Below are 17,792 nucleotides of genomic sequence, written 5' to 3'. Positions count from 1 at the left end.
GCCGAAATCAGTCCGCGAGGGCGGGGCTAGGCGGCCGGCGCTTTTTCGTACGCTCCTCCCTCCCCAGCCTTCCCCCGCGAGCGGACGCGCCAGCGCCTCTGTCTCGCTTTTTCTTATTTTCTCCCCCTTTCCCCTTCCTTTTCTTTTCTTTTTTCCCCTTCCCCCCTTCCACCATTTCCCCTCGGAGGCGTTTCCCTCGGGCAGGGGCAGAGCCGGCCTCACCCCGCGCCTCTCCCCGGCCCCCGCCGCCCTATGGCGAGAGGGCGCCCCCTCCTCACCCGGGCACCAGCGGCGGCGGTCGGAGGAGCGGGACCGGCGGCGGCGGCCTCGGGCCCAGGGTCATCATGGAACTAGTTCGCTGAGTGACCCCTCGGCCGCAGCCGTGCGTCCCGCCCGAGTACCCGCGCCCGCCGGCCCGGTTTGCCCTCTTCTCCCTCCTCAGACGGCCCGGCCCTGGTCCCGCGCGCCCCGCTGCCGCGCGCCGAGGATCATGAGGTGGTAACGGGCCCCCGGATGACCCCGCGTCACCACTGTGAGGCCTACAGCTCTGCCGGGGAGGAGGAGGAGGAGGAAGAGGAGGAGAAGAAGAAGGTGAGGGCGGGGGCGCGGCGCGGTCGCCGTGCGCGCCGCTGGAGTGGGAGCTCGCGGGGGCGCGCGCCGCTCCCCCGAGGACCGGTCCCCTCGGCGAACCTTTCCTGGGCACCTCGGGGACCCCCTCGCCGTCTCTGGCAGCGCTGCGTGGGTTTCCTTTGAGCCCGGCCTTTTTTTCTTTTTTTTTTTTTTTTTTGGTCCCCAAGTAACTTGTAGCCACAGCCCGTCACCGACTGGGGTGCCAGTTCCAGGCTCCGCGAGCCAGTGCTAATAAAGAAGGTGACACACCCCCACCCACAGAAGCCACCGATCCCTCGTGACCACCGAACATAATTTACCGGGCAGAGTATTGTGAATGTCAAGCCAATAGTTATCTTCCTCTGCCCTACCCCCCCCCCCCCCCGCCACCCACACACCGCGCGCGGGAGTGTAACGTCGTCTAGGGCTTGGGCCGGTGGAGGAAACTAGAGAGGTGAGGGAACTGAGTTGCATCATAAAGGACAGAAAAATGCCGAATTTTGCAAGAGCTAAATGCTCTCTGCAGAGTTAGCCTGCTCCACCGCAGGTCATTTAGGCAGAAGTTGAACATTGTGTAGTAAATTCGTGGAAAGTGTGAGGTAAATAGATCAACGAGGTAAATGGATCAACTGAAGGTCTTAGAATAGCAAAGTAAAATACTTACGTTTCACTTTGTCAGTGAAGAGCCATTGAGTGTTTGAACAGCAGCCTGGTAAACCTAGAAACTTTCTGGACAGCTAGGGATGGAGACATACACACACATACATATATGTATGTACCCTGTCTTAAAAGGGGTTAAAAAAAGGGTTAGGTTAAAAGCCAAGAGTATTTGTTTATTCTGGTCAAGTAATTCTTAAAAATTAAGAGTATTCAACCTACCTGTGTGTTTGTTCATCTTTTAAATGGATTTAGTAATTCCACCATCATAGGGTTAAACAAGGATTACTTAGAGTAATATGAACAATAGCTAGCCAAGTAGTAGCAAAGCATTGAGGGCTATTGATAAGCACCTGACAAGGGTAAGCTGTGATTTGGGGGGCAGGGAGGTACAGTGCTAAAGTTTGGAAACTGTTAGTGGTAAAGATACTCATGATTAGTTGAGAAAGCAGGTCTAGCAATGGTCATGACAGTAATTACATACAAAGGCAGGATTATGTCCAAGTATGGATACAGAAAGGCAGGGTAGTGTGTTTCTGCACAATTCTAGACGGTGATGTGGGATCGCCTATGACCCGGTATTGCTGGTTCATAAAGTCAAGGAGGGAATAGTAGCTACAAAAACCTTAAAGGCTCACATTGATCTTCTCTGTTCAGAAAAGGAAGGAAGGACCAGAAGTCAACAGTCAGTACAGGATTATTAATAGAGTTGGCATTGTGATCACCATAATAGGATAATTATGTATTGATGAAGCTTGCTATTAATGTGGTTGTTTACCGGCATTGTGTTCCACTCTTAAGATCAGGGGGTCCTGGATGTATGTTGGTAGTACAGTTTGATGTAAGGTAAGCATTATGCTAGCTTGTTAATGCAAAATCTAAGCCTTTTAATAAGCATGAACAGTATAGAAGTATTTGAGACAATGGGAGGAATATGTAAAGCTATTTTAAATGTTAAGGAAAATTTAAAGTTTAACAGTTCATTTAGAATATGCCAAGCAAAAATCAAATTGAGCACCCTAAATTTGTGGAAAGTAATTTCATAAGTTCACAAGTGAAAAATTATTTTTAAATTATAGAAAATTATCTGGCATATATATAGGTATATATGGATTTCATATTTATATTGGATTCCCTTCTAATTATGTATATGTAAATATTCTAAAACCACACATACAATATATGAAAAAATTGGACACATTATATAAGGGATGCCCAACCTCTATAGCCCTTTTGTTTTTAGAGACTAAAAAGATAATTCACATTTGTGCATGTAACTAATAGTGGGTAAAGATGAACAAGAAACAATAAAATTCTATCATTAAAATAAGAGTTGTCCTGAGAGGCTGAGGTGGGGCATTCAGGGCTGGCCTGGGCTACATAACAGGAAAGTTCTCATGACACTTTTAAGGGTTTATGTTAGCAAAATTCCTTATTCATTTAGCTTAAATCTCTTATATGTTAGAGGATAGACCTGTAAGTTTTCTGTAAAAGGAGCAAAAACTGAATTCCCTGCTACCTGTGAGCAGCTGTCTTAAAGGAGTGTAAAAATGTTTCTCCTACAATATTGACAAATAATTTACAACTTAATTCTATGCATATTTAAGTTTTTGCCCATTTTATAGTCTTGTGAATGTGGTGTATACTCCTGGACTCTGTACCCTATGGATAGGAGTGTTTCCATTCAGAATCACAGCACAGTTAAATTTAGTAAATGTAGTTCTGAGGCCTGCAGTCAGTACCTCTTTAGGTAATGCTCCTGAAAATTGCCTTGTTTTTATACAGGATCCAATTCAGTTAAAGCTGCATTTAAGCCTCAACTTCTTAATACTAATTCTCAATTGATTCAGTGTTTTTCCTCATCTTGTGTCAACAGCTAATTATTTGAAAAGCCCAGGCTGATAATAAATGTGATATGTAACCAAGGGTGACTTTGAACTTCTCATCCTCTTGTCTCTACCCAAATTGACAGGTGTGTGCACAAGGCCTGGTTTACAGTTCTGTTTGTTGTTGTTGGTTTTGTTTTGTTTTGTTTTGTTTTGTTTTTTAAGTTTAAGGACATTTTAAATTTATTTTAAAGACCAAGCCTGGCTGTGTAGCACAGGTCCTCAGAAGTTCTGAGATTACAAACATGCACCGCTTCCTATGCTTACATTGTCTTTAGGTGGAGGTTAAGTAAATGATTTGGGATGTTTTAATACAAGCATTTTCAGGAATTAATTTTCCCCTTAACCCCACTTTCTTTGTATCTTATACGTTTTAAATTTCTTCATTTTTACTCATCTCAGAATATATTCTAGATTTTTTTTTTAATAACATCTGAACATTTGAAAATCTTACTAAGGACCTTAATTGTAGAGCAGAGGCTCCCTTAAAGCAGTCTTCACCCTCACGTGACTTCAAATGCTTTAATGTAATTCTTAATGTATTTAAGTGGTAAATAAAAGTAATGACCCTTAGTGATTAATTTTATTTCACTTCTAGGGAGAATATTTGGGATAACTATATCTAAGAATTTCTAATAAAAAAAGTTAGTGGTCTTAGTTTTACACAATACTGAATTATAACTGAATTTCAAATTTAAAGTGAGGTTACTTTAGATGACATTGTTGCCAACTTTAATATATGGTATTTTAAAGAGCTATAAAATCGTATACTGCCTCATAACATTCTTACTTTGTTTTATAAATTGCTTAATAAGCATTGACATTTATAAATGTGTATAACATACTTATTCTGTAACTATGTGATGTACATTATTTGTATTTGTTAATAGGTAGCTACATCAAGCTGGGTGGCAGGCAGATCCAAAGGGATACCATGAAGTTTCCAGGACCTTTGGAAAACCAGAGATTGTCTTCTCTGTTGGAAAGGGCAATCTCCAGGGAAGCCCAGATGTGGAAGGTGAATGTGCCGAAAATACCTACAAATCAGGTAATTTCTCACTCGAGACAAGAGCTCGTTATTAGATATACACTGTTGCATAATGTGATGCTACACTGGGAATATTTGTACTGTTAAACATGTTCTCAGCTGTGTGTGCTGATGCATATTTGTAACCCTAAAGCTTAAGAGAGTTCAAGGCCAGTATTAGATGGAGGCTAGCCTGACCTACACAAGACTGTGTCTCAAGGAAGCAAAAGGCTCGTTTAGAAACATCATCTTTCTGAAACAAAGCAGATAAAACTTTTTTATCTGATTTAATGACATCCATTCATTTTCTGTATAGACTAATACAGCCATAGGTTTCTTTATTTCTAATTGTGTAGTTAGTCATGAAGAGGGAAACATCTTCATAGTATTAAGTTTAGGGAACAACAACAGCAAAAATCTCTTGTCAATATTTCTAAGGAGTTCAAGTGGATTACTAGGTAATGGCAGTGCTGAAAGTCTTGAGATATTAGCTGAACTCTTTGCTGTTGCTGTACACTTTTTAAAAACTATTTTATGTCTGTTAGTATTTTGCCTGGATGTATATCTGTGTGCCTAGTGCCTTTGGTGGTCAGAAAAGGCCCCTGGGACTGGAGTTGGAGATAGTTGTTAGCTATGTGGGTACTGGAACTTGAACTCATGTCCTCTGCAAGATCAACAAGTGATCTTAACCACTGAGCCATCACTCCAGTCACCTATACACTTTTACTTTTAGACATTTTACACTTTGATCATATTCTGGAAGATAAATTTTAATAACTAAAAGTTTTATCTTAACAGTTGAATATGTAAAATTTATACATCTTTTTATCCCTTTTGTCTCATAAGGTGCTTGGAGTGCAGAAGAGTAGCCAAGAAAATTTTAATGTTGCCAGTGATCAAATGGCAAACAGCTGTTTTACATTAGTTTTAGATTTATAGGCTGTTGAAGTCTGCGTTTTCTGGTTCTACCCTTAACTCTTCCTACAAGCTGAAGAAATCTGTTTCACATTTACTGTCTGTCATTGTGCACATTGAAGACTAGTTGACTTTGAATAAGTACTGTCTGTGGTTGAAACACTTAGACACTATCATTTAGTGGATAGTTTGGTTTTCTTAAATTAGGCACAGTTCTGTGTTGTTCAAGACTTCGATATCAAATAATAGTTATAATTTGAATCTTTACTTGAGGCAGACTCTTCTAGTTCTACTTTTCCATTTATTTTTGTATGTATGTGTGGTTTAGATTTCTTTAAATGTATATTGAATATTTGCTATGCTTCCAGGTACAATTCTACACACTGAAGATATGAATGGAGAAAACTCCAAATTTCTTGACTCTGTTAGAATTTAAAACCCTTCGACAGAGTTCTAAGAAGAGCTCTGTCTTTCTCCTTTCTCCTGCCATCTCCTTAAATCAGTATGTAGCTAACCCTAACAACCATTTGCAGCACAGCTGTGAAGGTGACATTTTCCTGTGACTGCAGTAAATGGCTGAGTTACCATGTTGCCTGGTCTTTTAACATGTAGCCAAGTTAACAGGTATCAGTGAGGTAATACCAGAGCACAAGACAGGATCACAACTTATAAGGCAAACCTACCTTTCTCCTTCTCCCTGTCTGAAACAACTTCTTAAACAGCAGGACAACTACAACACAATTTAGAATATTTGTAATTTGGTCACAAAGAAAGATACAAAGTATTTATGGCATTGCTTACAGATTCTCTTTCCTTACATTTATATATTATCTCTGATATTGATTCACTTATCAAATAGAATATACAAACTACATTTTTAAATTTTGTTAAAGAATGAATAAAATTCTTTAGCCAAATAGTTTAGTTTACAGAAAATTCTGGGACATGTGAGATAAAGTACTAAGATTAACACTTACATATAATATACACAAAACCCCTATTTATGATTCTGATACTAATACACTCCTTTTTTTTTATTTTAAAGATTTATTTCATGTATGTGAGTAAACTGTCACTGTCTTCAGACACACCAGAAGAGGGCATCAGATCCCATTACTGATGGTTGTGAGCCACCATGTGGTTGCTGGGAATTGAACTCAGGACGTTTGGAAGAGCAGTCAGTGCTCTTAACCACTGAGCCATCTCTCCAGCCCACTACTACACTCCTAATTTATGTATGTATGTGTGTGGGTGCTGTAGCATTTATGTGGAGGACAAAGGACAACATGTGGGAGTTGGTGCTCTTCCTCTCCTTAGGGGTCAAACAGCTTGCTAGGTCTGAGCTGCAGGGGCCTCCACCTCCTAAGCCATCCTGCTGACCCTAAGAGCTGACCCTAAGAGCAATACACTCATACATTTTGCAAAAGTTGATCTGAGTACTACAAGTAATCCTTGGGACCAAACTCTGAACTGGGTGCTTTTAACACGAAGCTTGCTGCTGTGTGACAGACTTCCTGAGGAGGCACAATACATGTCTACTTGTCCCCACAAGTAGAGAGATAGAGAGCCCACAACAGATCAAAGTACAGATACCCCTAAAGTCCTTGGTAAATCAGTGAGCTTTATTGGAGTTACTTACAGGATCAAAAACGACTCAATAGATATATCAAAGTCCACCCCAGCATGGGTAGCAACTCAAAAAGGCTGAAAATAGGGCCCACACTGCACAGCCCTGAGCAGCCCTGAGCAGCATGCCATGGTGAGGGAAGAAGAGTGACCCTTTCCCGTGGCTGAGCTAGTCCTCAGCCTTTCCCAGGCAGCTTTTCTAATACCAGGGACTAGAATGCCTGTATTTTTAGATACCAAACGGGTTATTTTGTACTAAAGGAGTTATTGATAAACTTTCTTCATATGACAATTCAGTTCTCTAGAAAAATCTCAAAATATACACAGTTTTTTGTTTTGAAAGCAGCAGCTCCAGAAAAAGGAAATGGGCTTGCTTCAGCTAGAAAAGCACTAGAGATGGTACGAGGTTTTGCATATATCGTCGTAAGAATTTGATTTTCTAATTTTAGCTTTCCATCTTTTTCCTTATGTTCTTAAGAAAGATTTCCAAGAGTGTATTGGAATTCCAACATTGTCATGTTCTTTTTCCTTCTGTTCCACCTGATTTTCAGCATCAAGTTGACATCAGTGTTCATTATTTTCAAATAATAAACTTGGAAGCCTTGGATACTAAATCTTTGAATGGACTTTTGGTTAAGGCACCCAGAGTGAGTCATCAGGTCGGGACACTGAGAACCAGCAGATGCAGGCTTTTCCACCCTTCCTGTGCACTGAGAGCAGAGGACCTGTGATTGAGCCACTGGAGAGATTTCTTGACGATCATGCTGATTAAAGCAATTAAAAGTCTAGTCCTTTTTATTGATGGGCAGACCAAGAGCAGGCTTTTGCCTCTGAAAAGTCTCTTGGTGCCAAGCTTAGGGATACAGAGGTTATAAAGGCAAACCCACAAAAACCATAATTTATATCAAAGTTAGATGGGGGTCGGGGTAACCTTGAAATGTTCATTCCTGTCAGAGCATTGTAATTATTTTACATGTACCATGCCAATCATTTTTGACTTACATCTTTTCTAGTTATTTTAGCTTAGTTACTTTGCTTAATACATCTGGACCATAGTCAAGGCGATGGGATGGCAAGGCAGATGTGACCGTTAGGGGAAGAGGGGATGAATCCAGGACGGATGGCGATAAGGCGTTTTACCTATTTTAGGACTTGCTTTAGTAATGCCAAATAGTTCTACTTAGTACTAGAACTTTGAGTGGGCTTGGTCTGAGGGGAATAGGAGAGGATATGGATTTAGGCTTAAAAGAGCAGTTCTAATTCCTGGTTATAGACTGGCCTTTCTCCTGTTACATAGTTTTAAGAGCTGGTAAAAATAGGAAAGTGCTTTTTTTTTTTTTTTAAGAGCTTCCTTTTATGCCACTTGCTTCTGCTTCCTTTTACTTCCCTTTCCTTGTCCTAGCAAGGTCATTCTCACAGCTCGTTTTTTAATTTTAACTCCAATATCCAGTGTTGAGCAAAATGTGTCCAGGCAAGAGAATATCCCTGTTACGCCTGTGACTCCCCTGCTTCTCCCGTAGAACTCTGCACTTCCCTTGTGGTAACACAGTATAATCTGACTGAGTTTCCTTGGTGGTGATGTTGTGTCCTTGTTTTCTGAAACATTTGTTACTCTTTAATGATGTTCTGAGTCAGGGTCTCAAGTAGCCCAGGCTGGCTCAGACTAGCTTTTCATGATCCTTCTAGGTCTGTCGGTGAGTCTGGGTTTTAGGTGTGTGTTAGCACACCAGTTAAACTTTTAATGGACAGCTTCTTTGTAATTTATTCATTGTTGGTCTGTTGTGTGTTCTTTGGTACTTACAGAAAAGTTCTTCTGTAGAGTAGTTGAAGTTTGTGCATTAAATGAATTTAGGGAAAACTTAAAAAACACTTTCAGATAATCTACATTTATTTTGCTGAAGTCTTTTTGATTACAAAGAAAACCCTGTCACAAACTTCAAAGTGATTTTTGTTGGTATTTTGGGACACTAAGGAGTCAAAGGCTATCTGGTTATATAGTTTTGAAAAAACAGATGTATGCTAAGGACAGCTGAGACATACAGAGGTGTGCATGAATCACTTGGCAACTAGATAGATGAGGATTGTCTGAAAGTTGTAAAAATTGAAGTTTCAGCTGGGTGTAGTGGAGCATGCTAGTGATGCCAGCATTTGGGAGGCTGGGGCAGTAGGATTTCAGAAACTTACAGGCCAGCAGGCTAAGAATAACACCCTATCTCAAAAGAGACAAGGGATCATTTTAGTTCTCATATCCAGACCCTTTGAATAATAGTGGCAACTGTTGAATTTTATAATAACTTTTCTGCTCTTGTGGGGGTGGCTACACCCTTCATGTGGGGGTGAGGACTGACTGACTCGGTTTTCTGCTTTACTTTCATTAGAGCTCCAGGGGTTAAACTTAGATCAGTCAAGCTTGAATTGCAAGGTCCCTTACTTAGCCACTTTCCTGGCCCTAGAATTTGTATTTTAAAGCTGCTTCTTTCTTGTATTTGTTGTATGAAGTTTGGGAACGGATCTAACTGTACAGTAAAAAGGAACATTTTGTTTAACATCTAACTACTGATAGTGCAGTAATGTTCCTCTGCTTTTTGGTCCATTATAAGAAAAGTTCTAATTTCTAATTATTTCAAGGCTTTTCCTAAATTGGACCTCAGAAATACTTCTACTGGACAGCTCACAAGCATGAGAAACTGAGTTTAATTCCCCAGAACCCATGTAAACATTCTGGGTGTGGTAGTTCACACTTGTAGCCCAGCATTGGTGTGGCAGAGGCAGGAGAACCTCTGGAGTTCAAAGGCCAGCCTAGCCTAGTTAGGCACTTCAGGCCAATGAGGACCCTGCTTCAAAGGAAGTAGGTGGCATTCTTGATACCCATGGTTGTCCTCTGGCTTAGATATGCACACCAGTGTATTCACACACAAACACACACACACACACACAATCATACACCCATGCACATACAAATATTGCTTCTAATCACTTAGTGAGTTCTGGTTCCATCCATGTAGATAGTGCAGAGTAAATCTGTGTTTTAAATGATGGCTCTTTATATATTTAAAGCTAGATTTTACTTCCACAAAGTCATCACACATCTTATTCATTAGCCATTTTTCATTTGATCAGACTTACCCTTCTCCATTCCAGTATTTTCTTTCTCAGACTCTTATATTTCTTTTCTTTTCTTGGTTGTTTCTTTTTTTTTTTTTTTTAAGATTGTAATGATCTGACTTTATTTTACACTAGGTAAGGGGCACAAAGCAATCTTTAATAAATTGACAATTAGCTTCACTTAGAACATTTTAATAATGCACATCAAAAAAAAGTATTTGGCCGGGCGTGGTGACGCACGCCTTTAATCCCAGCACTCGGGAGGTAGAAACAGGTGGATTTCTGAGTTTGAGGCCAGCCTGGTCTACAAAGTGAGTTCCAGGACAGCCAGGGCTACAGAGAAGTCCTGTCTGGAAAAACAAACAAACAAAAAAGTATTTGTCTTACAATTGTTCTGCAATCCAAATATGCAACAGCTTGGAAAACAACATTTAGAAAACAAAAGCCAATGTAAAAAGACAACTACAACAGTATAGTATAGGTTTGATATGGCTCAGATTTTACAGCTTTCTTACTGTATCATCTGTGTCAGAGATCTGTTCCTTCAGCTGGCTCCATTGTTCCATGTTTAAAGAAATACCTTTTCTCCCTGTTTCATTTCACCTTCTGAGTCCATCCAACGTTCTCTAATATCAATTGAATTTTTCCTTTAACGTCTTGAACACTGACGTATCTCGTCTTTCCAATCTGGAGCATGTTGTCATCTCTGCTGCTGCTGCTCTGCTTGGAGGATGCCAGCGCTCTAGAAGGCTCACCAGGCTGCTGCTGCTTCACGGGTTTCTCTGGAACCACTTGCTTTTTCCTCTTTAACTTTTTTTGAACTTCCCTGTCCAAATCACTGCCTGAAGAGCTTGAAGAAACAAGTTCCTTTAATTTAGGCATTGCTCTGCTCCAGCCTACCAACAGCCTCTAGCTCGCTCGCTCCAGACTGTGACTCTTAAACTGGTGTTTCAGATGTCATTAATGCGTAGTAAAATTAGACTATGCCTTTGACTTACTTTGGCTTCTTTTACTAGTTTAGCCCTAATCTTTGTTTTATTTAGGTAACAGTACAATGTTGGCTTGTATTTCTTCTTTAGCCGAATGGATTTTATGTATATTGTGCATGTGTTTGCTTTTTGGTGTGCTAGGCAGTGAGCCCAGGGTCCGGCAAATACTAGCAAAGAACTATACCCTAACTCTAAAACTTTATCACCACTACCAGCAGTTTCCTTGGTCATGAATATAGAAGGAAGGGTTAGCTTGCAACTTAAATAGAGTACATTTGTTTCCAAATACTGCTTTTTTAAAATCAGAACTTTATCATTTTATTACTTGCTGTTTTATTTTTCAAAAATACAACATAATATTCTTTAACGTAGATACTTAAATTATTTTTTAGTATTTTTAACTGTAATGTGTTTAGATTCATAAATTCTCTTCTCTATGCTTTATGGTTTTGTTTTTGTTTTTTTTTTTTTTTACATTTATCTACTTAGTGTGAGTGGATGTGGATACCTGTGTGTGTGGCATGGCATTTGTGTGGGGATCAGAAGACAGATTTGTCGAGGTTGGTTCCTTCCTTCTAACATGTGGGTCTTGGGGGTCAAACTCAGGTTCTAGGGTTACCACCATATGCCTTTACTTTGTGGGCCATCTCTCTGGCTCCTAGACTTCAAATTTTCTTCAAGACTATAAACATAGCTGCCCAATCACATGTAATTTTTGTCAGATGGACACTTGAATTTTTAATTTTCAGTACTGAATTTCTCATTTTTAGCTCTTGGGTCATATTCATTTACGTAGTAAAATTCACCATTGTCTTTTTAAATAAAGACTTATGGTGGATGTGGGTGTACACGCAGAAGGGGGCTTTATCTGACTCCTTGAAGTTAAAGGGGTTTGAGTAACCTGATGTGGGGGCTGAAATCTGAATTCAAGTTCTCTAATAGTTCATCACTGAGATATCTTGCCCCTCCGCCCAGTGTATAATAAATCCTTTATTCTAATAAAGATCTACCTTCCTGTTCCCTGGTTTCTTCTCTTGTCTTTAGTAATTGTTTACTTTGTTCTTTTTATGTTTCTGATAAATTTTTTATGTAACACTGAACATTCTACCGTTTTAATAATGATACAGGCTTAGGTTATTTTTTATCTTTGTGTTGTTGAGAGGTCAAACCCAGGATGTTCTGTTTATCAAGCAAGCATTCTACCATTGAGCTACATTCTGAACCTGTTATAGGGACTTAGAGGTATTTCCCTCTGTAGAGGGTTCAGTCTTCTCTGGTGGGCAAACTAAATGGGGATTAAACACTTCCGTCCAAGGAAGGGCTGTGCTAATTGAGGGCTAGACCACAGTTGGATGTGACTTCTTTACCTATTACTAGGAGTGAAGCTATATATGTGTGTGCACGCTTAGGTTCTTGGATCTCTAACTAGAGATCTTAAGGGTTTCATTCAGGAAATGTTTTAAGAGGAAAATCATTGTTAAAGTGTGAATATAAATTATCTCCTGCAGACTCAATACATAGAAGCCTAGTCCCCAGCAGATAGCACTTTGCTCAGAGGTGCTGGGAACTTTAGTAAATGGGGCCTCACTAGGGTTCTACATGGTATTTTGTCCCTGGCCTCTTTTCCCCTTTTTTGTTTGCCTGCCTCTTCTTTCATACCATTTCCCCTTTCTGGTCATTTAGGATCCCATCCTGTCTAATCCTTTTTATTTACTCGTCTGCCTCCTTCCTTTACTCTCCTTCCTCACTCTCACTGGAGAGTGATCACACTGAAATCTCAGAAATGGGGCCAGAATACATCTTCCCTGCTTGTAAATTGTTCTGCCAGGTACTGGGTTGCAGTTCTGAGGAAAACTAACTGATGCCATAAGTCAGGTGACTTTTTTTCCTTCAGATTTCTGACCTCCTATTCCTACTATTCCTTGGTTTTTCAAGTCCCAGATTTTGTCTCTCGCTCTATAACTCTTCTAAGGGCTCAACTGGATTACTCCTAGCTGCTTGCCCTGATCTCACAGTGCTGACTTATCACTTCATTACTTCCTCTCCTGAATCATCGTTCAGGACCTGGTTGCCACAGCAGTATTGTAACTTTTAAAAAGCACATTCAGTGTTTTGAAATTTAGTGTGTGTGTGTGTATGTTATGTTAAATCAAGTAAAATAAAAAAAAAGAATTTCAGCTAGAGGGAATGACTAAGCAAGGAAGCAGGGATGTAAAATTGCATGGTGAGGAAGAATCATAGTCTAAGTACTGTTGTTATAGTATGAAGGTTAATGTAGAAAGTAATAAAAGGTATGCAGGGGTGGGAAGATAGAGGGGTTTTGTCTGTCAAGCATGGGAACTATACTACTGTTATTAATCGGTGAATCTTTTAGAGATTAAAGCTAAGCCAGATGCATGGTTGAGTAAAGGAGACTAGGACATGTTATTGTGTCTCACCATGTGAATAAATTCTCTTTTCAACTTTACCCTCTTAACCTCTTAGGCATTGCCTATGAGAAGTGGCATCTGGGACTTGTACTGTTCCCTTCTTCCATTCATTGATCCTTTCTTTTATATGATTAGAGAATCTTAGATTTGGAACTATTTTTCACAAAGCTGTCCAGATAGTTTTGCTGTTGAGTGCTCTTGAGCTGATATTAGCAGTGGTCTAGAATCAGCATTACTGAAGTACAAATGCATCTCAGCTGTCACCTTCTGAGAGTTTTGTTACTAAGAGTGAGTGGGCTTTTTTTTTTTTTTTTTTGGTCCGATTCATCTTTCCATGACTAATTACTATATTTAAAAATAACTGATGCATAACATTTTATGAATATTTGTTCTTTTTTTAAAAAAAGATTTATTTAATGTGAGTATGTTGTAGCTGTCTTCAGACACTCCAAAAGAGGGCATCGGGTCTTATTACAGATGGTTGTGAGCCACCATGTGGTTGCTGGGAATTGAACTCAGGACCTTTGGAAGAACAGTCAGTGCTCTTAACCGATGAGCCATCTCTCCAGCCCCCAAAGTTTTGTTCTTAATCAGGTAGTATAGCAGGAGGGCAGAAGAGAAGTAATATTTAATTCTTTTCTAAATCATCTGTATACTTATACAGTTTATATCACTTAGCTACCATAACTATGGTAACCATCTATATAAGTGATTGTATTCCTTCTATTCATCTTTTATAATTCTCCTTAAATTTTTGTTTGTATTTGTTTAAAGTGAAGTGTACCAGATAAGGATATAGTCTGCTCTTTGGGAATGTTTTTTCTGCCTCTTGACTGTATGTCTGAAGTGTCAGTGTAGTTAGTGTTGTTCTTCTTTCTTGTGACCCCAGATCATTGTTCCTTTCCTCCCCCGAGAGCCCTGGAACATATCAGGTGGTACCACTGCCTTCCTCTCTTTCATGAATTTGTTTCTTCATTGTTGGTTCATTAGGCTGGCTGAATTTTCCTTAAGTGCTTAACTTCTTATTTAGAAGAGACTACCTTTACTTTGAGAGATCTTTAGGGGACAGAAGTAGATTTTACTAGTAGCATCTTGGGGCTCTAAAAATACAGGAAATTAATGTAATTAAGGACCTTGCCAACTGATAGTTACGAAGATTCTAGCTAAGGCTGGAGTGATATCCTCTTACCTAAAGAAGTGATAGCTCTAGACAGTAGCGTTTTGTCAAAGGATTGATTCTCCCTATCTTATTGATGGCCTGACTCCTGGCTATAGGTGTATATTACGCTGTTGTTGGAGTGCTTGTCGGGCATATATGAAGCCCTGGGTTTTGTACCCAGCACTGCATAAACCAGGTGTGGTGTGTATACCTGTTATCCTAGTAATGGTGGAAGCAGGAGAAACAGAATTTTAAAGTCATCCTTGCCTATATAGCAGGTTTGAGGTGAGCCTGGGCTACATGAGATCCAGTCTTTTAAAGAAAAAAAAATGATCACTGTTTCTCTGTCAAACAGGTTATAAGTTTCCCTGGTACTCATGCAGTAAGAACCTTCAGGCTGGCAGTTTTATTCTCAAACCTTCCTTAAGTCTTTTTTTTTTGATGTTTGATCATAAAATTCTAGGATTGATTCTCTGGACAACAGTTCCTGGGAGTCTCTACCGATCTTAATCTTGACTGTTCTTCTGAAGAGCTTAACTATGTTACTGTCCTGGGTTTGAAATCATCTCTGTCCTCCATAGGAAAGTCTATGTGCTTAAACACTAAGACTTTTTTTCTAGTAGCACATATGATCCCCAACCTCTTTCTTTTTTAACACACTACTTAGTTGCTGTTTCTTCTAAGATTTCATTACTCCCACACCAGCTATTAAACCAGGTAACTCTGGTTTGGTTTAACACCTTTTTATGGTCTGTCTGACTGTAAGACTTAAGTTTGGAAGGGTAAACAACTTTTACTCATTTATCAACTTTGTAGTGAGTAAGTATAGATTGTAAATCACCTGTATCTTACTAGTATTTCTATTCATCACTGTGACGTTCCCAAAGGGTTGAACAGAAGGTAGGTGTATGTTAATTCCCCACTAAAAATACCTGTTAATAACCAAGTTTAGAACTAGGTATAGGAATTATGTAAGCATCTTGGTGTGGCTAATGAGGAAGAACACTTTGTCGTGTCACAGCTGACAAGCAGATGACAGCAAGGAGGACTCACAACAGAAGTCACAGTGGCAGGGGCAGGGATGTGATGAGCAATAGTCAATCCTGGAACTCTAGAGCAAACCAAGAACAGTTGTAGCTAGAATTCCTGTTTGAGGAGCTATACCATAGATACAGTCATTGAACGTTTATTTTAATAGCTGTTAGGTTTTTTGTAGGATAAAAGAATTAGCTTAGGTTGGCATTAATCAGGAAAAGGGTCCCATGATCACTGCACTATACTTCATAAAGATAAGTTAGTATCATTCAAGTAATTTTGTACTCCATTGTGTTACATGACACGGTGTGGCGTAAGGGGCTAGGACATGGGTCTCAGCAGGTAGTTTGTGTCCATGTAGAAGCTCTAACATCCCAAGCACTGTGTAACCTGGGCATGCTAGTGCACCGCTGCACCCCAGCACCTGAGAGGTGGAGGGCAGGCAGGAGGGTCCTCATTTTAAGGTCACCCTCAACTACATAGTGAGTTTGAGGCAAGCCTGGGCTACGTATGGCCGTATAAGTAGTCCTCAAAAGGATCTTTCATTTAGCATTAGTAGTATACTAACAGTTCAGCCACAACTGAAAATCAAATAAAAGTAAAATGCCTGCTATTTAAAAAATACACACAGACACATATCTTAAAACTTAAGCCTTTACCCAAAAGTTCAAAATACTATTTAGGTAAATTAAAATGCTTTTTATTGTTGTTTTTAAAGAAATAATCCTTCTGTTTCATTTCACAGACGATCCTCAACCTCTTTTTTTTTTTTTTTTTTTTTTTTTTAGGATACTACTAAATATTGATATTTCACAGCCTATTTATATTTCCTAAGATAAGCTAATGGATATTTTCTGGCTCAGAAGTTACTTCTTTCTTAAAAGTTAGGAAAACTTAAATTATCGATTAGTAGTAATTTTTAAAATGTTTTGTTTCCTAAATATCTGAATTTAATTCAAATTGTAGATATTTGGTGAAATGAATAGTGAAGATTTATAGTAAAGTATCAGATGATACTAAATGTGATATGGTATATAAAATTTTCATCTATCTCAAGTGTGGTTTTTGAATGATCTTCAAACATTTTAACTATTAATGCATTTTTGTTTTATTTCCTAACATTTAAAAATATGTACGTGTATTTACTTTGTGTATGTGGGCATGCATGTGCCATAGCACATGTTGGAGGTCAGAGGAAACTTGTAAGAGTTGTTTCTCTCCTTTGACCGTGTGAGTCTCAGTGAGTGAACTCAGGTCACCAAGCTTGGCAGCAAGTGCTGTTCCCTGCTGAGCTGTCTGTCAGCCCTGTATTTAGAGAGCTCTAAACGATAACTGAAACTTTGTGATCTCTTATTTTTTAATTATTTCCTTCTAGAATGTTTCTCCATCCCAGAGAGATGAAGTAATTCAATGGTTGGCCAAACTCAAATACCAGTTCAACCTCTATCCAGAAACATTTGCTCTGGCAAGCAGTCTTTTGGATAGGTTTTTAGCTACAGTAAAAGTAAGTATTGTAAGACACATTCAAACACAGCATCTTTTTCAGTGACTTTTGTGTTAAACCACAGGCTACTAGTAAATGTGTTGTCATGACAGTAGATGTAGGATTTTGTGAGGACATTATTTCTTTTGTTTTAAAATTTTGGAAGTGACTCAGTAAGTTCAGAGTTTTGCATAGCACTTATTCAATGACTGGTATAAATGAACAGAAAAGAAACTTATTTTTGTGCCTAAGAAGATGTAAACTAGGAGAATTGTAAACTTAAATGTATGTTTAGATTTTAAAAACAAAGAGCTTAATTCAAAATAATCATTAATGTCTTTTTTTTTCTTTTTAAAATTTTAGGCCCATCCAAAATATTTGAATTGTATTGCAATCAGCTGTTTTTTTCTGGCTGCTAAGACTGTTGAGGAAGATGAGGTAAGGAATCCTTTCAAGGTTTATTCTTTAGGTTTGGTTGGTTCACTTGGAGGCTTTTTTTGTTTGTTTTTAATGAAACCTTTATTACTAAATATGTAAATGTTCAGCTCTGAGAGTAAAGGTCTCCTGGTAGTCAGGAGCCAAGAAATACCATAGAGTCACACCACACAACAAGCCTCACATGAGAGATTGGGAAAGACATAGGAGGCCAGCCGCCTGTGCTCAGGAGAGAAACAGCAAAGAACTGAGCAGGAGACAGACTGTATATAGGGCTCCTTAGAACTGTGGGAGATGGTTTGTGGGATGGTCTGGAATGGTAGAATTCTTTGGCCTGATCTTGGGCTCTTTTTCTCTGTAGGGTGTAATTTGGGTGCCTGCACCTTGAGGGGCTGGAAACAACCATTAAAGAGTATATAGGGGCAGGGCCAGGCTAC

General features: G+C 39.3%; 1 protein-coding gene and 1 pseudogene across 3 annotated transcripts in view; one reads left to right on the top strand and one right to left on the bottom strand.

Moving 5' to 3' along the window:
- Positions 1 to 9: 9 nt before the first annotated feature.
- The window catches only part of Ccni (cyclin I), a 24,563-nt gene continuing 6,780 nt past the window's right edge, over positions 10 to 17,792 (top strand). The window contains exons 1-5 of one of the 3 annotated variants that reach the window (XM_006534736.4): positions 38 to 591; positions 3,143 to 3,238; positions 4,043 to 4,200; positions 16,813 to 16,941; positions 17,284 to 17,358. In XM_006534736.4, the coding sequence (XP_006534799.1) occupies positions 4,087 to 4,200; positions 16,813 to 16,941; positions 17,284 to 17,358 (318 nt within the window). In that variant the 5' untranslated portion in view covers positions 38 to 591; positions 3,143 to 3,238; positions 4,043 to 4,086. Of the gene's footprint in view, positions 592 to 3,142; positions 3,239 to 4,042; positions 4,201 to 16,812; positions 16,942 to 17,283; positions 17,359 to 17,792 lie in introns of all 3 variants that reach the window. The other 2 variants (NM_017367.3, XM_030254086.1) reach the window with 2 other exon arrangements.
- On the bottom strand, positions 10,194 to 10,756 carry Gm2986 (predicted gene 2986; annotated as a pseudogene).

This window comes from Mus musculus, chromosome 5 (genome assembly GCF_000001635.26).
Source record: "Mus musculus strain C57BL/6J chromosome 5, GRCm38.p6 C57BL/6J".
Classification (NCBI taxonomy): Eukaryota; Metazoa; Chordata; class Mammalia; order Rodentia; family Muridae; genus Mus; species Mus musculus.
Note: the sequence above shows the minus strand (reverse complement) of the source record. Positions and strands in the feature narration are given on the sequence as shown.